At 40.8% G+C, this 26,726-nt stretch overlaps 1 protein-coding gene across 1 annotated transcript in view; it reads left to right on the top strand.

Annotated features, from left to right (window-relative positions):
• DSG2 (desmoglein 2) overlaps nt 1-9,411 on the top strand; it is an 81,070-nt gene extending 71,659 nt beyond the window's left edge. Inside the window, exon 15 of the mRNA XM_033933774.1 lies at nt 393-9,411. Within this exon, the coding sequence (XP_033789665.1) occupies nt 393-1,478 (1,086 nt within the window). The 3' untranslated portion in view covers nt 1,479-9,411. The remainder of the gene's footprint in view (nt 1-392) is intronic.
• The last annotated feature ends 17,315 nt before the right edge of the window (nt 9,412-26,726 follow it).

Here is a 26,726-nt window from a genome sequence, read left to right as displayed (position 1 = left end):
TTTTAAATTTAAAATTATTTTTAGCCTCTACAGGCTTCATTTTTGCAAGAAAACCATTTGGATGGCCTCCCCAGGATACTGTGAATTCATGCTTCTATTATCAATGTCTTTTAGCTAAAAAGTGTCTTTTTTTTTTTTTTTTTATCAACCAACTAGTAAATCGGGGAATCCTCTAACCGTCTGTACCTGCTGATAAAAATCTTCCTCCTTTGTAGCCAGCTATAGAAACATTTCTCAGATTGTTTATACAATTTATTGATGGTGTGGTTTTTAGTAATGTCAAGAATGATTTGTTCTTGCGGGCGAGAAATATTGCTCTAGAAAATTAAAAGCTGTACAGTATTTAAGGGATTTGCAATTAATCTGTTCTTTACTTCCTGTGCTTTTTCTAGAAAGCATTAGCTTATGCTGATGAAGATGAAGCTCAACCTGCAAAAGACTGTCTCCTAGTTTATTGCCAAGAAGGGATGGAGTCTCCCCCCGGCTCTGTTGGCTGCTGCAGCTTTGTAGATGATGATTTGGAGGAGGATCTTCTGGATAATCTAGGTCCCAAATTTAAGACTCTGGCAGAAATCTGCCTAGGCAAGAAGCTGATCACAGATACGGAAATAAGCTGGCAGAGTTCCCACGGACAGCATGTTGACCTTCCTAGTACAACAGGAAAGGTGGTATCTGCATCAAGTGTGCATGCTGGTGAGCAGCAAAGGGCTGTTAGTTCTGAAAACACCTATTCTGTTTTCGAATCTAGCATCCATGCTCCTGAGCTTGTTAAAGTACCAGAGATGGTGACTCAGCAAACTATGTATACGGAGGAATCCTCTAGGTCTGGCATACAGTTTGCTAGACCTATACCTGATCCACATGTTCACGGTAGCATCCTAGTGACAGAAAAATCCTATACTACTGGCCCAACTTTAAATCCCACCCCAATTATTCCTGACCCTCTCCGGCAGCAGAATGTTGTGGTAACTGAAAGGGTGCTTGGTCCTGCCTCTGGTTTTCAAGGCATAGTGGACATTCCTGATTTGTCAAAAGGCCAGAATGTTGTTGTGACAGAGAGGCTAATCAAAACTGATTCTGGTCTACCCGGCTTACTAGCCGTGAACGAACGACCAGATTCACAATATGTTGTTGTGACAGAGAGGTTGCTTGCACCCACCTCTGGTCTACAGGCCAGTTTGAGCATACCTGATTTAACAGATGGACAGAACGTGATAGTGACAGAAAGGCTATTTACACCCATTGATAGCCTCCCTGGAAGTATGAGAATACCTTCTGAGGTTTCAGGTACACACACTGTAGTAAAAGAGAGAAATATTATTTCTGGAGCTAGTGTACAAGGGCTTATGCCAAATGCAGAACTTCTGATCAATCAGCCAAGCATTGTCCTAGGGGAGCCGCCTGCCTCAAATCGCAATTTAAGTCAGTCAACAAACAAAGTTACAAAATATAGCACTGTACAATATACACGTTCATAAAATATTTATACTTTTATAGACTATTTCATATCCAAAATGCCAATTTTTTTCTTTATTAAGAGAGAAAAACATTGCTTCCTATATGTTAGGCATTTTTATAAAATGAAAGAGGAGACGCTTCTTAAATGCTGAATTATCTAAATCTAAATTTGCAGTATCTAAAAAGTCTGAGTCACTACCTGCTTAGCTGGCTCGGTAAGAATTCGGTCTTATGTTTTCCACAGGCAAGGAGAGGCTCATTTCTTTTTTTTGAAAAATATTTTTATTGAATTCTGACAAGTACAAAAACCGTCGAAAGGAACACATCCACAATCCAGTAAAATACAAATATCAGCAGCAAATACTGTGTTATAACTAAACTAATGAAATATATGAGCAAATCAAGAAAAGAAATGAGGCATAAAAGAGGGAGAAATAAACATTTGTCAATTAAGAAACATGAGTGAGGTTTTCCTGTACATAATGATCTAAATAAGCCCAGGGTGCTTGACAGTGCGATGTTGATGAGAAGGTGACTCCTTTAGGAGCGGCAGTTTGTTCATATCTTTTATAAAGACAAATAGAATTCCACCAGAATGTGTAGTTCAGAAATTGAGCAGATTTCCAATTCTTTAAAATATGAAGGATGCCAATAGCAATCAGGAAGTCTATCAGTTTAGGTGGACTGTCTAATTCTGCAAAGCAAGGAAGTTGTGAGCGAAGAATAATCACATCAAGAGACATCTGCAGAACAATTGGTAATATCTCTGATAGAAATGGAAACAGGATCTGCTGGTAGAGCAATCCATAATTTGGCAGCAATTTTAGGGGCAGATTTTTATTTCTTCAAACTTATGTGCAGTTTTGTTAAAGCTATCTTTAGAAACTGCTTAAAGTGAGTCTTCATAAATTACAGTTGAAATATGTAGAAATTAAAAGTAATATTTAATTGAATGTACAAATAGTCTGAACTACATCCGTGGCCACATAATTTATCTTGTCATTTATGCAGTTAATTTACTGTTTAACAAAATCCAGCAATGAGGCCATATCTTGTTTATCTTCTGTTTCGGCTCATGAGCTCCCTTCTGACCATCTGATCTCTAATATAATGTTCCCTCCTCCTGATTGTACACATGACCAGCAGCCTCAGTTGTCATTTGTACATACCTTTCTATGGACTGGTTGTGGTGGCTGTTCTGGAACCATCATGGGCTTGCTCAGAGGCCTTGATCTCTGCTGTTATGATACAGGTAAGAGGGGCTCAGAGACTCCAGAGCTCCAGTCAAATAATTGGGGGGGGGGGGGGGTTACCGCAGTGTTGATGGTCAAGTATCATTGCTAGTGCTTGCTACACTGGACTATTGCAATATCGTTTATATGGGTATACCCAAAAAAACAGTGAGGAAACTTAGAATTGTTCAAAACACAGCGGTCCGCTTGATATTTGGATTGAAAAAGAGCGACTATGTTAGCCCCTACTACAGACTGCTACACTGGCTGCCAATGGAGGCGCGAATAATATTCAAGTTCTCTTGCATATGTTTCAAGCTTGTTTGGGGACTAGCTCCTACCTACCTGCTACCTTACTTTGTACTATATAGCCCTACAAGACAAACCAGAAACTGCAATCTATTTGCATACCCAAGCATTACCGGCTGTAAATACAAAACCTTTCTGGATAGAACTTTTATGTACCAAGCAAACAAACAACACTGGCTAGACAACTACATTAATGGAGCTAGACTGACCTATAACGCCTTTTGAAAAGCTATTAAAAACTGCCTTATTTGACAGAAATATCACCTAAAAAGTATCTACACCAAACACTAAATCAATTTCTATTATTTCAAATATGTCCACTCCTGGGTATAAGTCTGAAATTCTTAACAATTTCTAACAATCTGTATATTGTAATTCGCTGCCTTTAAAGATTCCGCATTACTTTAATAGTGTAATTCTCTGACTAACTGCATATTGTAAGTCGCTGACTGTCCAGCTCTCTTCGATGTGAACCGCCTAGAAGTCTCATGACTATGGCGGTATAGAAGAATAAAGTTATTATTATTTTTTTTTATATACCGTCTATCAAAGCAAGTGTCTAAACGGTGTACAATATAATGAGATTGATGAAAGCAATAAAAAAAGATAAATAAAAGCAATAGACGGATTCACATTGACATACATGGAACAAAAGGGAAGTTGGGGAGGTAATGTGTTTTTTTTTTTTTAAATACATCAAAGTAAAATTAGTAAAAAATGAAGGTAAATGGGGAGTAGTGAGACATTAGGGTAGAGATCACTTCAAAAGAAGCGTTTGGTGTTTCAAGGCTTCACAAGAGTTAAGGGTTTGAGAAGCGAGAGCTGGTACTAAAGAGTATAGGCGTTTTCCTGGGTCTCACCCTGCTGTCTCCAAGCTATGTATTCTCATCTTCATTTTTTTTCTTCAATATCTTCTCCACTGTATTTCTTTTCTTCTGTTCTCCTTTACTGCACAACATAGCTTGCATAATAATCATTGTGGTCAAGTTTATCAAGTTTTCAAGTTTTATTAATTTTGATATACCAACCATCAAGTTAATATCTGGCAGGTTAACAATATGTTTAAAAGAAAGAGAAACTAATCAGAACTAAAAATAAAAAAAAGAGGCATTGTGTATATACATATAACATCACAAGACGAACTAGACCGTGAGGATAAGAGGGAAGGGAGGGTGAAGTTACATATTTGAGAAGAAAATGGAGATAGTGGGGTAAGGATAAAACATAATGGAGAGGGGCGCTTTAAAGAAAGCGGTTATTGTTGGTAAATAGAGAAGATGGCTCTAAGTGAAAGCAAAGGCATCGCGAAATAAAAACGTTTTTAAATCTATCTTAAATTTATCAAGTCGTGATTCGTCACGAAGTTGCTGTGGCAGGGAATTCCAGAGAGTAGGGGCAGTTACTGCAAAATTTACTTTACGTGTATTGTAGAAGTCTTTGATAGTGGGGATAAATAGAAGTTTTTGATCGGTTGATCTTAGAGTGCGTGAAGAGCAGTAGGGAATGAGAAGTTTATCAAGGAATGAGGGCAAATGAGAGAGCTTTATTTTGAAGGATAGTAAGATAATTTTAAAGGTGATGCGGTGAGTAATAGGGAGCCAGTATGCTTCTTTTAGAAGAGGGGTAACATGGTCGTATCTGCCTACTTTATGAATAAGTCATATCAAGCTGACCTCACCAAGCTGTCTTCCTTACCTCTTCACACTGTTCTTTCAACAGTTGCAGAGGAGATGCCTGGGACTTGGTGTCCAGTTGCTATTAATTTTAGATTGTACCAGTTTACCATGTAAACCTCAACCTCAGATTATGCTTGGAAATCCATATTCTCATGAATTTTAGAGCTGTTGTAAGCCATCTGCTATGTGACACAGGTCCTATTTCTAACAGAGCCAGATCCTTTGGCAAGACACCTGTTCTAATGGTAGTTACAATTCTATAGCCATAGCTTTGATCACATCATCACTAAACAGAGAAAGATCAAAACCAACAGATATCTTGGTAAAATCAGGATCTATTTCCAGTTCAGTAGCAGAATTTTTCCAATGGGACTTGTCCATTTGTTGTTGCTTAATGTTATGCCTGAATGGTAGTTTGCCTGTGTGCAGGTTACAGACAATCCACACTAACTTCCTTTGTAGCTTCTCAACATAATGCATCACTCCTTCTTCCCAACCAATATTTACATTAGAGGAATCACCTCCAATAACTTGAAGAGTTTAGTCTGCTTCTCTTTTTCTTAGCCATGCAACCAAATTATCAGCAATTAAGTTTGCATGAGTCTTCTTGTTAGTTGCTTTTGCAGGAACAAAATGCCACAGATATCTGCCTCCTGGCTCCATACAAACTATATAATATTCCTCTTTCATCATACCTAGGAACCTTTTCCATTCTCTTCTACCTTTAACATGACCCTGGTATCACGATGACCATCAAAGAAAATGCAACTGATGCCATTCTTCTGCAATTCCTCCTCAAACTGTATACCCAGGTTTTCATGATTCTCGCCTGAGCTCTCTTCACCTTGTTGTGATCAATCAAAGCAGTGTCCGAGTGAGTGATGAGTCCTGCATCAATCCACACAGCAGTAGCAATCTCTACCGTCTCTTTCAGTCCAGTATGGCGTCTTAACTGGCAAGGGCTATGTTGGTTATATTCTCAGTGCTATATTTTGGAATCTTCTAGCCTTCTCTAGAGCAGTGGTTCCCAGCCCTGTCCTGGAGGGACCACCAGCCAGTCAGATTTTCAGGATAGCCCTAATGAATATGCATGGAGCAGATTTGCTTCCCTATCACATCCATTATATGCAAATGTCTCTCATGCATATTCATTAGAGCTATCCTGAAAACCTGACTGGCTGGTGGTCCTCCAGGACAGGGCTGGGAACCACTGCTCTAGAGGGACAGGAGCTTCCACCATTGGTTCTTTGGCTATGTCATCTGAATCTTCCTGTTCTACGTAAAGCATAAATCTCTCAATCATCTCTTTTTCTTCTCGTATTTTTCTCTCTTCATTTTCCACTTTTCTTTATCCTTTTTGCCTAACTTTCCTTCTGTAGTCTTTGTCTTCTGGTCTCAGGAAGGTCGATAGGTCAATCTGATGAGCTCTAGCATTCCCAACTTTCTTTGACTTTTTATAAAAGCTAACTTAATCACAAGAATTTTCTTCTCTGTTGCAGTCATAAAATATGTATATTCCACTGACATAGGTGGAATTGCATCCCACATCGGTACAACCCTTTGCAGGTAAGTATATCCATCAGTGCGTTTCGTTTCTCCATAAATCTGTCTTTTTCTTCCAGTTTTGCTCTGCCTTTGCTGGCTTTTTCCCACATGGATTTTCAACTTTGCTTTAATCCTAACATGGCTGTTTATAACAGGACCACTGAATTTCGGATTTGCTTAATACCAGTGAGCAAGTAAAGTAGTTGTTAGGTCATTGATCAGGTCATCAGTGCTGTCATTTCATCTGCCTTGATCACTGATGTCTCTCAAATAACAACCCATATCTAATAAGATCCCTGACAGTTAGTAGTTCAGCTATAGGTATTTCTCTTCCTGATCCCACCAAATGATGTAAATGAGTCCAAACTTGCAGTCTTGTTTTTCTTTTGGACATTTTCAATATTATATTATCGCTATGGTGACCCCCATGTTAAAAATCTGTGAATGAGAAAATGAAAGTAATTTGATAACTGTCAATATGGGTAAATAAGTAAGAAAAGTTTATAACTGAGGTAAAAGAAGCACTTAAATATATTTCAGTAATCTGTATATCTTTGCATAATTTCCAGTTAGGTAAATAACTTATACAAAATGTAAAGTTAGTTGTTGATTTTCCACATGAAATTGTACCATTTTTTTTAAACTAATGCTTTTTAAAATTATGACATCTCCAAAAATGGATACACCCTACTCCTTTACAATATATTAATTTTTCTGTTTTAACTTCATAATACAGGAAGCAACCCTAATGCAGCTTCTTAACTGGAAACCATTTGCATTCCTTACAATGAGCACCTTAGTACATATCCTTTGATTTTTGGAGAAATTCACTCTATAATATTTGTTAAATTACAACAACAAAGTAGTTATCAAATATAATTGGTGCCTTTTGTATTTAGTCAGGTAGCACATGCTTGACATTCACATTTTTTACGTACGTACTTCTGCTAAATTCTCAGCAGAAGTTCTCAACTCAGTTCTCAGTTTTCAAGATATCCACAATGAATATGTAACTGCACTGGTTACCCATGCCATTGTGAATAAAATTCAAAACAGCATGCATCATTCACCACATACTTCATGGAAACTTAGCAGTTCCACTTATCCAACTCTTCTCAATGGCACAGTCTACTTCTCACAGAACCCTCAATAGGATACAACTAAATCTAACTACAAAAAATCTGTTCCATTTGTGCTATTGATCTCTGGATCAAATGCTGATTAGTTCTCTGTCATCCTGGGGAAAAGATCATGCAGGATCCCGTAATCCATAACTCAAACCCCACCCCTCTGACACTCACCCACAATTAAGAAATTAGCCCTAGGTCATTCATTATTGACTTATTCTATATAAATACATGGCTATTGAATTTGTCCCCACCTATGCAAGCCTTATACATCTTGGCATTTGAAGCTCATTCTCCAAACTCTTGACCAATTTTCTAATTTTTTGTTTCAAGTTCTTTCATTTTTCTTCCCTTATGTTCATTCTGTCCACCCACTTGCCTATCTTTTCCTCCTCGGTGTCGTCTGGGTTTTCCAGGACTAAAAAGCCTCCTCTCTATGATGTGGAACCATGACATACTAATTGCATGTCCAGTGATGTAGCGAGGGTAGGAGAAGCCTGATGCGGTGGTGCCCCCCCCCGGCACCCTCCTCTGCACCCCTGTTCCTTCCACTCCAACACCCCCACGCCCTCCACCCCACCCACTCCTTCCGCACCCTCCTCTCCACCCCATTCCTTCCACTCCAACACCCCCACGCCCTCCTCTCTACCCCACCCACTCCTTCCGCACCCTCCTCTCCCCGTTCCTTCTGCTCCAACACCCCCGCGCCCTCCTCTCCACCCCACCCACTCCTTCCACACCCTCCTCTCCACCCCCTGCTCCTTCTGCGCCCTCACGCCACACTCTCTCCCTCCTTTCCTTCCCACCCCTGTATCTCTTTAAATCCTTGCCGGTGTAAGCAGCTTCTCTGGCCTGCTACTCGTGCTTGCATTGGCTTATCCTCTGGCATCATTTCCTGGCCTAATGACCCAAAGTGATTTCAGAGGGAGCCAGGCCAGTGCGAGCAGCAGGCTAAAGTGGTTACTCGCGCTGGGAAAGATTTTAAAGAGCTACAGGGGGAAGGGAGGGCGAGAGTGTGGCATGAGGGGGGGGGGCCGAGATGTGCCAGTGCCCCTACCAAGATGGCGCCTGGGGCTGTCTGCCCCTCTCCCTTACTATGCCACTATACATATCTAGTAACATCTTTAAAAAATAGTGAGTGGTTTGGGACAGTAAAGAGCATTGATGGTCCCACAACAGCCATAGGCTGTAGTTATCACAGATGTATTTGGATATGGGTCTGAACACTTTACAATTGTAATTTGCATATTTTTGAAATCCATTAGAGCTATGAGTATTGAAGTTTATTATTATTAATCCTCACAGATTATTATATAAATCTCCCTAGTAGGATATTATACATGTAGTAGGGAAATCTTCTTACCATTGCCACATGATTGGCTTAACATCAACAAGCAGAGCAGCATTTTTGCTAGCTCCTTCACTATGAAGTTCATTACCCAGTCATCTGAGCTTCAGATATTATACAAAACATTCAAATCCAGACCTAAAAACACATCGATAGAAATTTTGCATTTTTGAATTATGCTGCCATAGGGTTGTGTTGTCAGTTTTGATTATCATTTTTTTTATTGTTATTTATATGGAGGGGCATTTTCGATAGAATGTTTTAAGTCTGACTTTGGACGTTTTCTGCAAGACATCCAAAAGTCAGGGCAGAAAAATGTCCATTTTCAAAACTCCTAGACATCCAAATATCTTTTTTTGAAAATGACCCATTTGGACGTCCAACCTTAGAACACCTAACTTTGTTCTCCATTTTTGACCGCAAAAATATCCAAATCTGGTAGCCTGCATCAGGGTTCCTCAGAAAGAATACACTTAATAAATGAGCAAAAGCTAGTTCAAAGAAGAGCATCTGTTTACGGTAGCTCCGTTCGGCTGTTCAGATGTTGTTAAAGCTCTTCTTTGTTCTAGGATTTCTTCATTTCTCAAGTGGATTCTGTCTGAGGATCCCTGATGCAGGGGTTGGTTTGTTTTTTTAGCCCAAACATGGTCCATGTCGGGTCTGTTTTTAGTTTTTACTCTGCATGGTTTCTATTAAAGTGACTTTTAAAGCTTGAAGGTCTGGGTTTTTTTCTGCTCCTTTTTGTGGTTCTTCATGATTTGGTGCAGAGTTTGCTGCTTCCCGTTCCTTGGTTGTACCTAATGTTAGTCACATGCCACAGGCACTGTGCGTGATTCTATAAACTGCACCTAGCTATGGAAGCATTTTATAGAATTGCGCTAAGCGCTGTCCTTTTTGGCACCGATTGTTTAGGCATCATATATAGAATATGGCCCTAAGTGTGTCCACACTAAATTGCAGAAGTGGCAGCTTTCATTCTTTACCCATGCCCAACCTACTTACTGCCCCTAACCCTCATCCTTAACACATTGTTTAGCACATGGTAACTGATAAAATAATGCAAAACCTATTTGCACTTGTGCCTATGTATTTTAATAAAAGGGCCTCTAAATGTTTTTAAGCCATTTATAATTCTAGTGTTTTTTGTCTGATTTTCTAAAATACTGGAAAGATAGCAAACCTAAACAGCGAATTTAAGGGATTAACCTTTGTGCAAACTTGAACATACTGTTCAAACTAAAACTACTATGTAAACAGAAATGTTTGATCATGCCAATAGATTTAGATGTAAATTTTGGAGAGAATGGCTTATCTGTGTGTAAAATTGTGTGGTTTGGAGCTTAAACAATTGATCAAGAAGTGTTGTATATATAGTTCACATGTTTTAACTTTATTTTTAATATGTTTGAATTTCATTTAATGTCACTTCATGGTAATTTTGTCCATTTTTCTCCTAATGGACATTTTCTGCATTGGTTTTATACTTGACCACCATTTCGGGTGAGTGTTTTCTATATTTTCATGGAACTTCAAATAAAGAAACACTTGTTGAATAGATTCATATTTTACTGTTTAATAAATATCATTATTGTAGACAAGACTAAACTAATCTATAACTAACACAACCATTTGTAACAAGAATGTTTCATTTTGCTTATTTCTAAGTTGTGAATTTAAGCTTTGATGCTGATTAATAAAAAGAAAAAGTCAGATAAGATGACCAACTGTAATTCTTCAAAATAATAGTTTATAGTTAATTAATCTTCATGCCATCACCTCTCTATATACATACTCCTTTTCCACAGCAATATATTTTCTTTGGCCCAAGCTCAGTCAGCTCAGTCAGAAGTAAACTGTTGGGTGGAGGCAACAACCAAATTAGGCTTCATATGTAGAGACCAAGGTAATCATTTTCCCCCTCACTTCCCAAAAAATGTATTCAATGATTATGACCATTACTCCCTCCAGAACATAATGTAAATGCCAAGTCTTGTTGCTAGGTGTTGCGGTTGAGCTGTGGCTTGGTCTCTCCTCTCCATAGCTTCAGCCTAACCCACCTGAGGGAACAGATCCTGCCCTGGGAATTGAAACTAGTCTACAGCAGTCCCCCTTATCTGCGGGGATACATTGCAAGATTCCTCCATGGATACCTGAAACTGTGGATAGCACCAAACCCTAAATATTTTATAGTACTGTACTCACTGTACTCCTGTGTCATGAGATGAAGTGAGGTGAATGACATTGGCACTTGATGTAGCAATACAACATGGGATTGTGTACATACAGCGTTATTCAGAATGGCATACAGTATAATCTCATATAACGGACTTCAAGGGACCTGGAAAAATGGTCCATTATATCCAGAGTCTGTTATATCCAGAGTTGCACTTTTTAAAAACTTTATTTAGGTCAACTTGAAACAACGTACAAACAATGAACAACAGTCACTGCACAAGCATATCAGCAACATCAATAACAAAACTCAGCAAAACATTGGTATGGCACGAAATAATTGCAAAACCAAAACACTAAAAGATGTTCTAAATCTAAAGCATTATGTCGTACTGTACTGGAAAGAAAAATAATCTGCCAATTTTTTCTGGGCTGCATTTTGATACTATATCACCGGCAAGCCACACACCTTGTAGACAGAGCCTGCATGTCTGTTATAGCCGAACAAAACTACAGCTAAAAGTGGCTCTGCGGACCAAATTGGTTGTCTGTTATATCCGCAAGTCTGCTATATGCAATGATTTTATACATGTTTATAAAGGCACTCGGCCGGAACTAGCGGACCTTGTCCGCTATAGACGAGGTTTCATTATAAGCGAGTCCATTATAACAAGATTATACTGTACTAGTCTTATAGCCCGTTACATTAACGGGTGCTAGAATATATGTGTGTGTGTCTGTCTATTTCTTTCTCTCTCTCTCTCAGGCTGTTTCTGTATTTCTGTCTTTATTTCTTTCTTTTTCCTTGGCTGTCCAACACCACCCCTTGGCTGCTCCCCCTGTCCATTTTCCCTTCCTTTTACCTCCCCTGTGTCCACCAGCACCCCTTCACTGCTCCCCTTATCCAGCAGCAGCCCTTCTCCCTTTGTTTTACCTCCCACCTGGCCAGCAGCAGCTCTTTCCTGCTCCCCCTGTTCAGCAGTAGGCCTCCCTTCCTTTTTCTTCCCCCCCCCCCCATGTCTATCAGCATCTCTTCCACTTTCCAGCAGCACCTCTTTTTTGCTCCCCCTGATGGCAATTTATAACAGCCAGGGCCCCGATCATCCGCTTCCCCTCCTCCCTAGCTGGAAATCACCTTCAGAGGTGAAGGGACATATTTAGGTGTAGCCAAAGAAGAAGCTTGGAAGTGAACTGAGGGGGGAGGGGGTTGGAATACAGGGGGGCAAGAGGAAGAGGTGAGAGGGAATGAGCATCAAGCAGGAGATGGAGAAAAGAGTGGAAAAGAGAAATCTGTGAGATAAGGAAGGAAGAGGAAGGCAGTAGAGAGAGAAGGAAAAGATCCTGCCAAAACAGATTTGAGTGCAGAATCTGAAATAGGGTTGGATGAATGTCATGGAATCGGCAAGGAAGTTGAAGGGGCTGGCACTGTGATAGGAAAGGAAAAGGCCATTACGATTTCATGCATGAGTGTCTAATATGTTTGGCAATCTGTGTGAGGAAGTATGTCATTTAAATTGTCTGGCTCTTTTATTATTTTATGGATTTGAAGCCTCCGTTCGGGCTTACCATCAGCAGCTCTTTTCCCTTCCCACGTCTGAGGGCGGCCGCACGGAGCGAACAGCTAGGGCCCCGACCATCCGCTTCCCCTCACCCTGTGGAAATCACCTTCAGAGACGAAGGGGCGGATTTAAACCTTCCATTCGCCTCTCCCCCTCCCTTCCCAGCCTCGCTCGCTCCTCCATCCGTGCCATGGAACACAGAGAAGTCAAGGCAGAAAAGAAAAAGCCGACGGCGAGATGGCGATCCAGGGTGGCCGGGTAATGGCGTATGCCACATGTGGCCACCAGAAAGCTAAGCGCGCATGTGCATTCTACCGACCACATCCCAACAGATCAGATCTCGGGGAACACGCGGCAAGCGTGCGCATGCGCACTTAGCATTTTATTATTATAGATAATGTAAAGCGTAAGAATTGTTTATTTCAGGAATTTTCCATTGAAAATTTTCAGACCACAGTTGACAGTGGATAACTGAAAGTGCAGATGAGGGGGAACTGCTGTAATATGGAAGTACTAGTGTTTAAGCCCGTTACATTAACGTGTGCTAGAATAGATGTCTGTCTGTCTTTCTCCTGCCCCCCCTGTCTCTTTCTTCCTTTCTTTCTGTCTCTCTCCCTGCCCCATTTATCTTTTTTCTTTCTGTCTCTCTCCTATCTTTCTTTTCTCCCTCCCGCTTTATTTATTTCTTTCTATCTTTTTTTCTTTCTGTCGCTCTCCCTGCCCAGACCCTCACTGAATAGGCCGTTACATTAACGGGTGCTAGAATATATATGTGTGTCTGTCTTTATTTATTTCTCTCTCTGTCTCCTTAACCGCTTTCTGTATTTCTGTCTTTCTTTCTTTTTGTCTTTCTTTTGGCTGTCCACCACCACCCCTTGCATGCTTCCCCTGTCCATTCTCCCTTCCTTTTATCTCCCCTGTGTCCACCACCACCCCTTCACTGCTCCCCTTATCTAGCAGCAGCCCTTCTCCCTTTGTTTTACCTCCCCCTGTCCATCAGCACATTTTCCTGTTCCCCCTGTCCAGCAGTAGGCCTCTCTATCTCCCCCCCCCCCCCACCAAGCAGCCTGCAATAGTTACATTTGTGAACTTCAAAAAAGCTGAGAACATTGTTATCGAGAAATAAATGCTTCAAGTCAAGCAGACCTTGAAAATCCAGCCCTGTTCCATTTCTGCTGGCATGTTTGTGTTGGGGGTGGCTGCTCCCTGTCGCTTTCAGGCCTTTCCCGGGGCGCTTTAACCTGCGGTAATGTGCGCAAATGGCTCCAGCACCGGCTTCTCCACCCGGACCCTGGGCACGTGCCGCGCTCCGCCCCTTAGCTACCCGGAAGTACCGGGCTTCACTCGCCTGCTCCCGGAGAGTAGCCCGAGAGGGGGGGAGTGGCTGTCATGGTGATCTTGCTGACTCCCTTGCCGGAGTTATTTTTGCAGTTTAAAGGTGCCACGGCGGCTCCTCTAACGATCCCCGCCTGCATTTAGAAGTGTTTTCTGAAGCAGGTGCGGCTGGTGACAGGAACCGCAGCGGCACCTTTAAACTGAAAAAATAACTCTGGCAAGGGAGCCGGCCAACTGGCAGTTCAATTGGGAGCTTCAGTCTGGTCTTGTCTGCTTCCTGCTCGCCGCGGTGGCTCATCTCATGATCCCCACCTGCGTCGGAAGTCCGACGCAGGCAGGGATCGTGAGAAGAGCCATCGCTGCGTCTTTCAACTAAAAAATACAATACGGCAAGGAGCAGCAGGGAGCAGGCCAGACGGAAAAACGGAACCCTAAGCAGCGCATGCGCACTCCTATCTGCGGGTCGCTACAGCTCACGGAAAATGGACACACGTGATGGGAGTGCGCATGCGCGGCCTAGCGTTTTATTATATTAGATGTATGCAATACTATCACGGAGCCACCACACTACTACCTTGATAACTAAGGTTTAGTTCATTTAGATCATTTTGTTAACTGCTTTGAGAATGGATTAGTGCCATGAAAAGTGACTGTGTTTGTAATTTGAACAGAGGTCATAAGGAGCCAGTTCAGTGGTGGTTAAAGGAAATTCTGTGTACTTCTAAGCACGAATCTCTGGCTGGAAATTTACACTTGTTCAAGCTTCCAAGGAGGGTAACTGTCTGAAGTCATAATGACAAGAGGAGACGCATTGCAGTTGTTTTGTAGAGTTGTATAATGGCCAACCATCTACAGCACCAAGCCAAGCATGCCTGAATAAAAAGCCTTTCTAGATGGGATATTGCCTATACTAAAAGTTCCTTATGGAAATTCAATTTTTATATCACAACAGTAAGAATGCAAGAAAGAATTGGAATTAGGTATTCAGAGAGTAATTATCCTTATTTAGCTGTGGTTTAGGGAAGAGGAGAGAGCCAGAGAGTGCCAGAATTAAATTGTATTGTATAGCTTTATTTATATCTCACCTTACCTTGCAATTCAGGGCAGTTTACATCAAAGAAGCTACATAGTATGCAGTGAAATTACATTACCAAACACAATGTGAAATTAACATCAGACAAATATAAAGATTGTCAGTCACTGAAATTTAAACAAACTTGTCAAATAAATGAGTCTTCAACGATCTAAATGTTTGATATGAAAGTGAGTTCAAAAGTACCGGTAAATCACTTAAGGTTTTATTCCAAAGACCTGCCTGAAATTATAATGTTTTATCAAGATATCTTTTGAATTGACATCCTTTAAGAGTTGGAAATGAGAACATAGACATACGAGTGGAACAAATTTTGTCCAAGACAATAATCAGACCATACTTTCACCCACACCACTTCACCTTAATTGTACAACTGATGATACTACCACAACTGGACTACTGCATGGGAATCAACACCACTCTAATCCACAAAATGCAACTCATCCAAAACACTGCTGTTAGACTAATCTTCAACCTGAGAAAATATGACACGATTACAGCCTTCACCAGGCAACTGCACTGGCTACCCATCCCATCATGAATAACCTTCAAAACTTCATGCATCATTCACCGTATACTTTATGGAAACTCCGTGGCTCCTCTCATCCAGCTCTTCAAATCATGGTCTACTTCACGCAGAACCCTCACCTTCCTAGGTGTAAAAACTTGGAATGACCTTACTGAAACAACCAGAACAGAACCTAACCACACCATATTCCGGAAGAAACTGAAAACTCATCTGTTTGACACTTAATCACCTTTATCCTCTCCTTCCCCCTCTAACCCTCTCCTATCCACCTCTTCTTTTCTCCCTCCCCTCCCCCCCCCCCTTTTCCTTCCTCGCCCCTCTCTATAAGTCGCCTTGAGCCTACCTAGGTATGAGAGACGCAGAAATAGAAGATTAGATTAGATCAAAATGTTTCAAAAAGATAGGTAGGTGCAATGCCAAATACAGTTTTGCAGCACAGACAGCTAAGTTTGAATAAAACTCTTGCCCTACCTTGATGTTTGAAAGACAGGTGATCAAATGTTAATGTTTAAATACAGCAGGAAAGTTATCATGACTGATTTAAATATAACATTAAGAGTGGAAACTTCTGGTGAAATAATTCTAGGTATGTCCTTGTTTTCTAGCTTGGGAGTTGTAATTTCTCCATGAATACTTTGTGATTTGAGGAGAGATCTGGGAAACTACAGACCGGTGAGTCTGGCCTCGGTACCAGAAAAGATGGTAGAGGCGCTGATAAAGGACCGCATCATTGATCACTTTGATGGACACAATCTGATGAGGACCAGCTAGCACGGCTTCAGCAAAGGAAGATCTTGCGTGACAAATTTGCTGCACTTCTTCAAGGGAGTAAACAGGCAAATAGACATGGGAGACTTGTTGACATTGTATATCTGGATTTTCAGAAGGCGTTCGACAAGGTTCCACATGAACGACTACTTTGTAAAATTGCAAGCCATGGAATCGAGGGTGAAATACTCATGTGGATTAAAAACTGGCTGGAGCATAGGAAACAGAGAGTGGGGATAAATGGACAATACTCGGACTGGAAGAGTGTCACCAGCAGGGTGCCGCAGGGCTCGGTGCTTGAACCCGTGCTCTTCAACATCTTTATAAACGATCTGGACATTGGTACGACAAGTGAGGTGATTAAATTTGCGGATGATACGAAGTTATTCAGAGTAGTGAAGACACAGGAGGATTGCGAAGACCTGCAACATGATATATACACGCTCGAGAAATGGGCCGTGACATGGCAAATGAGGTTTAATGTGGATAAGTGTAAGGTAATGCATGTCGGTAATAGAAATCTTATACACAAATACAGGATGTCCAGTGCTGTACTTGGAAACCCCCCCCCCCCCCCCATGAAAGAGAATTGGGAGTACTGGTCAACAAGTCAATGAAGCCATCCGCACAATGTGTGGTGGCAGTGAAAAGGATGAACAAAATGCTAGGAATGATTAAGAAGGGGATCATGAACAGATCGGAGGTTATCATACTGCTGTACCGGGCCATGATACGCCCTCACCTGGAATACTGTGTCCAGCACTGGTCGCCGTACATGAAGAAGGACATAGTACTGCTCAAAAGGGTCCAGAGAAGAGCGACTAAAATGGTTAAGGGGGCTGGAGGAATTGCTGTACAGTGAAAGATTAGAGAAACTGGGCATCTTCTCCCTTGAAAAGAGGAGACTGAGAGGGGTCATGATCGAAACATTCAAGATAATGAAGGGAATAGACTTAGTAGATATAGACAGGTTGTTCACCCTCTCCAAGGTAGAGAGAACGAGAGGGCACTCTCTAAAGTTAAAAGGGGATAGATTCCGTACAAACATAAGGAAGTTCTTCACCCAGAGAGTGGTAGAAAACTGGAACGCTCTTCCGGAGGCTGTTATAGGGGAAAACACCCTCCAGGGATTGAAGACAAAGTTAGACAAGTTCCTCCTGAACCAGAACGTACGCATGTAAGGCTAGACTCAAAAAGGGAACTGGTCGTTGACCTAAGGGCAGCTGCGTGAGCGGACTGCTGGGCACGATGGACCACTGGTCTGACCCAGCAGCTGCAATTCTTATGTTCTTATGGTTAGAACTTAGCTCTTAAAAAAAAACAAAAAAAAAAAAAACCAGAAACTAAACAGAATCAGTATTTTCCTAATGTGCATGTATTCAAGGCAGCATTTATTATTCATTTTCTCTGTTTGCAACAAATAGCTTTCTGCTGCTCTAGAAGGTTCTTGCTGCAAAAGGTTCAGGGGTTATTACTGTTTGCTACAAATCCATCTTTCTCACCTTGGTTCAGGACTGGCTAATGTTGTGATTCCATTCTCTGTCATCAGTCCTAGATTGGGCACATGGAGTTTGTTCCCTTTAGGAGAATACCTTTGTAATTTCATTTGATGTGCTTCTATTGTTTCAAACTTTTCATTCTACAACAGTAGATCATTCTCTCCTGTTATGTTTCTTCCCTTGCTGCTCTCTTAAAAATTTAATAATAATACTAATAATTTATTTTTTTGTATACCGCTATACCAAAAGTTCAAAGCGGTTCACAACAAAGTAAAAACACATACAATATGTATAAAATACATTAAAACAGTCAAAAGTGCATCAGTAAAAAGTTAAAAAGCAAGGAGAAGTTAAACAGTTTTCTCCTTTACAACTTTCTCCTATGCAGATGATATACAACTCATACATCCCATAGACCCAGAAAAAGATGAAGAAATACAAGCCATTAACAAAAAACTAGAATTGGTTGGTAATATCTGGTAACTTCAAGGAGTATTCCAGCTCTAAAGCTGCTACATCAACATCTCATCTTTTTTGTATCTTCAAATAATCTGAGCCAACATTTAAGCTAGTGATTTTTAGGGTCTAGCATTTGCTGAAATCATCTTCATATTCCCTTCAAAGGAGAGATTTCATAGAAGATTTTCTTTGCTTCAAGTTTATTCTCCCTTTTGGAAGCTGTTTTATTGCTTACTACTGACGCTGTTTGTGGAAACATTCGGGTGGGGGGGGGGGTGTAGTTTACCATTTTCCAAACTGTTTCCTAACCTTGTCAGGTTTCTACTCTGTTTTCAGTAGGTCCTGCCCTGTCAGTTGAGTAGGACTGGTGCTATAGCCATTAAAACATTCTGTTCTAAAGCTCCATTTTGTCTTTCCTACTATCTAAATTCAGGATCAGACTGTCTAGGATCAAGTTTTGAGGATTAATGAGGATCAGGCTTACTGCAAATGGTCCTTTCTAAAAAGAAAAAAAAAAATTTTAACCCAGCAAAGGAAACTTTCTCCCAATTAAGTTCAGCTTGTCAAAATGTGATAAATAGTAGAATCTGCACTCTCCCACAACCAGAGATGCCCCACGATTGGAATCCTCTGCAGCACCGAAAAAGCCTCACAAATGATAAATAAAAACTGAATTTAATTGAAAATATACACAAGCAGAAAAGGCAGGCTCCTACCATCTCGCATGTAGAGAGACAGCTGAGAGGGATGGGAGGCAGAGCAAAAGAATGCTAATATCTACAAGAATTCTTGCGAGAGGGGGTTGACTACCCAAAGGTTCAGGAATAAAGTTTGTTGCACTAGAAAGACCAATATAGTCTATCTAGTCAAGTGATTCCCAAGTCAGTTTCGGAGTATCCCCTTGTCAGTCAGATTTTCAGGATATCCATAATGAATATGCATGAAAAATATTTGTATATACAGTGGAGGTATACATCATTTTTCATGCGTATTCATTGTGGGGCTACTCCCAGGACTGACTTGAGAAACTCTGATCTAGTCTATCCAGCAAGGTGGCTACAGTTGCACCTGCTGCTCTGTGTAAATCATGCAGGTTATCTCCTCTATGCCTTTGTTTGGGATTGTACCTGCCACTCCATGCACATTACACTGCTCTTGTCATTTGTTTTCCTTTGATCCCATCCTCTTGCTAGATAGGAATCTTCTGTATTTATCCTATGTCTTTCTGAAATCTGTAAGTTTTTGTGCCATCTGTTATCTGGAGAAAATCTTACAGCTAACCACTTCCTTTCACTACCATACAATGATTATGGATTATTTCAAAATTTAGAAGCCACTCACAGACTGGGTGCATGTCAAGGAGAGTAAACAGTAGTGTGCCACAGAGGTCTACTGGGACCGGTGCTATTTGTTTTTTTAAAAAACATCATTATTATGCATGAAAAGAAACACAACAGGAACCGATAGGTCCAACTAGATATTAACAAATAAAAATAGAAAAGTGTACAAGAGAAAACTCATTTTCAAGATGTTTTGTAGTTATTCCCTCCCTCTCTCCCACCCCACCCCCAACCCCCAACTTTCAAGAGATAGAGTGGTGCCCATACAAAGTAATCTCTCAATCTCTACTCAAGAAGAAAAGAACTCAAAAATACAGAGTCACAAATTAAATAAATAGCAGCGGGCAGCTGGCATTAGGGAGTTCCAAAAGGGTGACCAAACATCATGGAGGCGGCACCCTGCTTAAGAGACTCCATGTAGGACATCATCTGACGCTCCACCTGCAAAAGTTGAATCATGGCAGCCCTCCAGTGTTGCACAGTCGGGGGCGACACCTCCAAACAGCACACCAGCATGAACTTTTTCCCCAGTAAAACAGCTTTGTGTAAAAAGCCACTGAGAACCTTCGGCACTGGGGCGAGACCTGTGCTATTTAACTATTTATAAATGATCTGGAAATTGGAACGACGAGTGAGGTGATTAAATTTGCAGATAACACTAAATTGTTCAAAGTTGTTAAAATGCATGCGGATTGTGAAAAATTGCAGGCGGACCTTAGGAAATTGAAAGACTAGGCGTCCAAATGGCAGATGAAATTTAAGGTGGACAAATGAAAAGTGATGCACATTGAGAAGAATAACCTGAATCACAGTTACCAGATGCTAGGGTCCACCTTGGAGGTTAGCGCCCAAGAAAAGGATCTGGGTGTCATTGTAGATAATACAATGAAATCTTCGGCCCAATGTGCGGCGGTAGCCAATAAAGCAAATAGGATGCGATGAATTATTAAAAAAGGAATGGTGAACAAGACTAAGAATGTTGTATCTCCCCATGGTGCGACCTCATCTGGAGTATTGTGTTCAATTCTGGTCTCCTAATCTCATAAAAGATATAGTGGCACTAGAAAAGGTTCAAAGAAGAGCGACCAAGATGGTAAAGGGGATGGAATGCCTCTCATATGAGGAAAGACTAAAATGGTTAGGGCTCTTCAGCTTGGAAAAGAGACAGCTGAGGGGAAGTATGATTGAAGTCTACAAAATCCTGAGTGGAGTAGAACGGGTACAAGTGGATCGATTTTTCACTCAGTCAAAAATTACAAAGACTAGGGTACACTCGAAGTTACAGGAAAATACTTTTAAAACCAATTGAGGAAATTTTTTTCACTCAGAGAATAGTTAAGCTCTGGAACGCATTGCCAGAGGATGTGGTAAGAGTGGATAGCATAGCTGGTTTTAAGAAAGGTTAGGACAAGTTTCTGGAAGAAAAGTCCATAGTCTGTTATTGAGAAAGACACAGGAGAAGCCACTGCTTGCCCTGTATCAGTAACATGGAATATTGCTACACCTTGGGTTTTGGCCAGGTACTAGTAACCTGGATTGGCCACCATGAAAACGGGCTACTGGACTTGATGGACCATTGGTCTGACCTAGTAAGGCTATTCTTATGTTCTTATTAGTCTTAGCAGCCATGATCATTTTAAAACATTTGCAGAGTTTAGACAAGATATCTGCAATAATCCCAATTCTAATTAGTTTGAACAATTAACTCTGACTTCATAAATGAAGACACCCCCCCCAACAAAAATAAATAAGTTATATTGATACAGAATGGGGAAATAAAGAATTTCTGCATGAAATACACAGTGGAACCCAGAACTGCTTCAGCCATTTATAACTGCTGATGTGATATGTGAATATGTGATGTGCTACAAATTGGTGTAGAATTAACATACTGTACTCGTATAATAATTTGAAAATCTTTGGCACATGGGTTGGAACCTAGGGTAGTGACAGGTGGACTTGGTCTATGGCACATAAATAGCAAAGACAATTTAATCATGTATTTTTAATGAGCATAACTAATGGACAGACTGGATTGGAACATGTTACTATGTTAATATATCTATATCAAAAGAGAATGCCACTCTGTTAGCCCTATTGTTTGGCATGCTGTAAAAGATGCAAAAAAAAATTAAAAATATAATGTATTGATATAGATTTTAATATATAGTAAAATGCAGTGTATTTGTTTCAAAAATATAAACAAGCAGCCTATGTAAAAAATCAATTTGTCAGCACTTTCCAATGGTTAAATATCTGTCAGAGGCGAATTCCATGTCTTAAGATTCATTGGTATATGTACTCTGTTATACTTGTCTTATGTTCTTGTGTGGTATAATTAATAGTATTGTTATTCTTGACAAACATGCAATAGAAAGCAGATTAGAAAATGAAAAATTAATATGTTCAAACTTTGCAGCCTGTGCTATCCTGTTCTGTTACTCTGGCTGTATGTATGTGTACTGTACAGTGCAATGGTACAAAAGATGTACCAAGTCAACTTCAAGAAATGTATTTGTAAATGGTATTCAGACAAAGCTATACTTCAGTCAACTCACTATAATTATGATCATCAGTTACTGCTTGCTGTATTTTGTCTGTTAACATCGTGCCAGTAGATGGCGCTTTCTCACAGACTCAAAATAAGCACAAAATCATTTTCTGTGTTAATCTACTTGAAAATGTAGAAGCAAATGTCAAATAAGCTGTAGGTAATACTTTTTATTTTTTAATTGGAAAACAATATCTTTGACAAGCTTTCAACAGTTATTTCTTTCTTAATCATGTCAAAGATACATTTAGGAAAGTAGTTTCCAGTGCTGAGTAGTAACTAGTTACTGCAATTAGTTACATTTTAGGTAACTATCAATATAACTAGTTACTTTATGATAAGATCAACTAAATTAAGTAAATAGTTACTTTATTTTAGTAACTAATAACACAATTTACAAATTACTTTTGCATTACTGATTACATAGCATGCAGAACAATTGACGAATTTCCATTCATACTATTTTACTCAAATCTTCAACTTGTTTTTCTTGCCTCACCACAGCGCATTACAGTAACTACCCATGTACCAGCTATATGTGGTGACAGCCAGCCAAACAGGCTCTACTGAACTGAAAGAATTGCTTCATAAAGGGCTGAACTTTTTTTGCATATTTAAAGTGACTCATTTGCATGTACTGTTTAGTAATAAAAAGGGTCTCTGAAGTGGCTAAGAGGCCCTTAATACTGGGAAGAGAACCCCAGAAGGGGAGGGAGAGACCCCCTTCCAAAAGGAGTCTCACCCTGTGATAAAAAGGAGGCAGTGACAAAGGGGGGATTCACTAAGCTTACCGACACGATTCACTAACCTTCCTCCTGATCCAATCCGCACCCAATCCGATCTGCACATGCAAATGAGGGGAAATGGCATGCAAAGTAGGAAGGCAGCGATTCACTAAAGAGAAGAAGGAACACCGACTGGGCTGGCCAATCAAAAAAGAAGCGACTGCTGAGGACCAGTCGCTCACGTTCTTTCTGACTCTCCTGCTCTCTGTTGCCCTTGTCCTGCAGTGCGAGCCCATGGTTTTAACCCGCGGGTTAAAAGCGTGTTCTGTTCCATCTGGCTGCAGCTTGTTCTGGCTAAATTACAAGTAGATTGTGCATGTCTCAAGGGAAACAGGAACTGCCCTGTATAGAAAAGGAACCCAAATATTACAGAGCTACCTCCCCCCTCCTCCAGTAGCGCTGTCCATTGGAGCAGAGACGAGGAGATGACAAGCACAGCGGAGAGAGCTAGAGCAGCAGGGCCTTGTGTCAGATACTGTTAACCTCCTGGAACGCGTTGCCAGAGGATGTGGTAAGAGCAGATAGCGTAGCTGGTTTTAAGAAAGGTTTGGACAAGTTCCTGGAGGAAAAGTCCATAGTCTGTTATTGAGAAAGACATGGGGGAAACCACTACTTGCCCTGTATCAGTAGCATGGAATGTTGCTACTCCTTGGGTTTTGGCCAGGTATTGGTGACCTGGATTGGTCACCATGAGAATGGGCTACTGGGCTTGATGGACCATTGATCTGATCCAGTAAGGCTATTCTTATATTTCCCTTAGTTTTGACCTCACTTGTATAGTCTGCGCATGCGTCTGGATCGCTCTGCAGTGTGGTCGGTGTGGGCTGTACCTCCGATCAACTTTAATTTGCATGAGGATTTGTAGTGAATCGGTCACCTGGCCAAACTCAGCCACGGATCGCCCAAGGTGAGCTTTAGTGAATCTATTTCAAAGATCTTTGGACTGGAAAAGAACCTTGTCAGAGTCCTGAGAAACTGGGACTCTCCAGGCAATCCTTGAGGGGATGAATGCTGGCTGTGGCCTAACCCTCAGTAAGCCCACAGTGGAGAAAAATTATAATCACATAGCAAGCTCAATTGAGCATTCAGTCTTCACTGAATATTTTGCATTAGGGTCAGACAGCAGAAATATCCATGTACATTGCAAACTTTGTCTGCTGGCTTCTAAGCAGATCTACAGCTGTGCAATCACTACTACAGCAAATTTTAAGAAACACCTGCAAATCGCCCATCTGGCTGTGTATGATAAACTGCCTTCATTGACGAGATCAGCAAGCTGTTCTTCGTCAGATGTATCAGAATTCCTGCCAAAGAAACAGCAAATTTTGGATGCTACAGAGAGCAGTAATGAGGCCATAATTGTGTCACAGAAAAAGGTCAATAGTCTCAACATAAATTTTGTTATTGGGAACATGCAAGCCTTCTCAGTGATCGAGTCACCAGAATTCATTAAGTGAGTCACTGGTCTTCAACCAGGTTATACCGTATTGACTCCATGAGGTTCTTACTGGACCAGTATCATAAGATGATAGACAACTTTCAGAATAAACTGTCACTTAATGACTGAAGTTTGCCCAACTTACATTTGGATCTCCCACAACAGAAGTTATTTTGGAGTTACTGTACACTGGATCGAGATCAGCACTTTGGAACGAAAGTCTGCAGCATTGGCATGTTCACGTTTGTGAGGACAACATACTTTTGACCTGATTACATCCACATGTGAGAAGATTCACTCAAAATTTTGTATCACTGACAAGTTCTCCTCACAGTTACTGACAACAGATCAAACTTTAAGACATTCAAGGTGTTCTCAGAGACAGAAACAAGTTTGTGCCTTCACAAATCGACAATGGGGCAGTAACCTTCACAAATACTGCAGACAACCTAGATAACCAAATGAATGTAGAAGCAATAGAGTATGCACTTCCATCTCACCATCGTTGTAGTACCCACACAACTTGATTGCTGTGTCTGATTCACAACGAGCCAATGAAGTTGCAAATTACAAGTTAAGCTGTAGAATCTTGATGAATTGCAGTGCCCTCTGGAACAAATGCAGTAAAAGTCCACAGGGAGCTGAAATAGTGTATGAAACTTTGGAAAACAAAATTGATGTACTAAATGTTACTGTGTAGATAGAATTCATTCTATTGAGCTTAAGGGCAATGTGTATTCTATTGCGGAGAAGTTTGAAAGTGTGCTCAATGACATCAGTGAGAAGCTTTCCCTAACAGCTTTCCATTCAAATGAAATTGCTTTTATGGCAGAGTATATTAAGATGATGAAACTGATTGCTATGGCACTGGACACACTGCAGGCTGAAGACCAGTGTTTCATGGGAGTTCTGCCAATGATTTCCCTGTGTGCATATCTTACCTGCGTCAGGCCTTTGCTCAAATTTGCCAGTCCACTTGTTGATATTCTAATGAATGGAATCATTAAGTGCTTTGGTCCATTTGAAGCTAAGGATGATTCAATAGTAGCATCTACAATTCAAGTTGCATTGGACCCAGTCAGATGCTGTCAGAGCTTGTGCCAAATACTTGTTGATGCAAGCAATGCAGGCTCAGGCTAACGCTGCAAACACAATTCCTAATGCAGCACCAACTTCAGTGGTGACACCAGCTTCTGCTTCTATGAATCAAATAAAGGAGACAACATTGTGCAACTGGAACTAGATCTTTTCTTGAATGATGTTGCACATGATATATGTAGTCTCCTGGCTATCCAACTGTGAAAGAAGTGTTTATTCTGAAGAATACGAGACTTCCATCAAGTACACCAGTGGAGTGACTCTTCAGCATTGGTGGACAGATATTTTGAAATGCTTTTAATGCTCAGAGCCAATAAGAAACTCATTTGAAAATAAAGTACTTGTACTGTTCATGTAGATATATAAAATCAGATGGATGGATTTATGTTCCAGCATAACTCCAAAATATGGCTTCATCGACTTGTCGATCAGAACTCCCAAGTCTCTTTCCTGGGAGGTCTCTCCAAATACCGACTCGGACATCCTGTATTCGTGCATGAGATTTTTGTTACCGACATGCATCACTTTGCACTTACCCACATTGAACCTCATTTGCCATGTCGATGCCCATTTCTCGAGCTTGATTATGTCACTTTGTAGATCTTCACAATCCCCCTGTGTCTTCACTACTCTGAATAACTTCGTATCATCCACAAATTTAATCACCTCACTTGTCGTACCAATGTCCAGATCGTTTATAAAGATGTTGAAGAGCACGGGTTCAAGCACCGAGCCCTGCGGCACCCTGCTGGTGACACTTCCAGTCCGAGTATTGTCCATTTACCCCCACTCTGTTTCCTATGCTCCAGACAGTTTTTAATCCACATGAGTATTTCACCCTCGATTCCATGGCTTGCAATTTTACAAAGTAGTCATTCATGTGGAACCTTGTCGAACACCTTCTGAAAATCCAGATATATAATGTCAATCGGGTCACCCTTGTCTATCCACCTGTTTATTCCCTCGAAGAAGTGCAGCAAGTTCGTCAGGCAAGATCTGCCTTTGCTGAAACCATGCTGACTGGTCCTCATTAAACCGTGTCCATCAAGGTGATCAATGATGCAGTCCTTTATCAGCGCCTCTACCATCTTTCCTGGTACCGAGGTCTGTAGTTTCCTGGATCTCCCCCTCGAACCTTTTTTTGAAGATCGGTGTAACATTCACCACCTTCCAGTCATCCGGAATCTTTCCCGATTTGATCGACAGATTGGCTATCAGTTGAAGCAGTTTAGCTATAGTCTCTTTCAGCTCCTTGATGACCCTCGGATGGATGCCATCCGGTACCGGGGATTTATCACTCTTAAGCCTATCAATCTGCTTGCATACCTCTTCTAGACTGACCGTCAACTCTGTCAGTTTCCCATCTTCATTTCCAGCATATAGTCTGATGGGTTCCGGTATGCTG

The sequence above is a fragment of the Geotrypetes seraphini genome, chromosome 2, assembly GCF_902459505.1.
Source record: "Geotrypetes seraphini chromosome 2, aGeoSer1.1, whole genome shotgun sequence".
NCBI lineage: Eukaryota > Metazoa > Chordata > Amphibia > Gymnophiona > Dermophiidae > Geotrypetes > Geotrypetes seraphini.
This window is presented reverse-complemented; position numbering and strand designations above follow the sequence as displayed.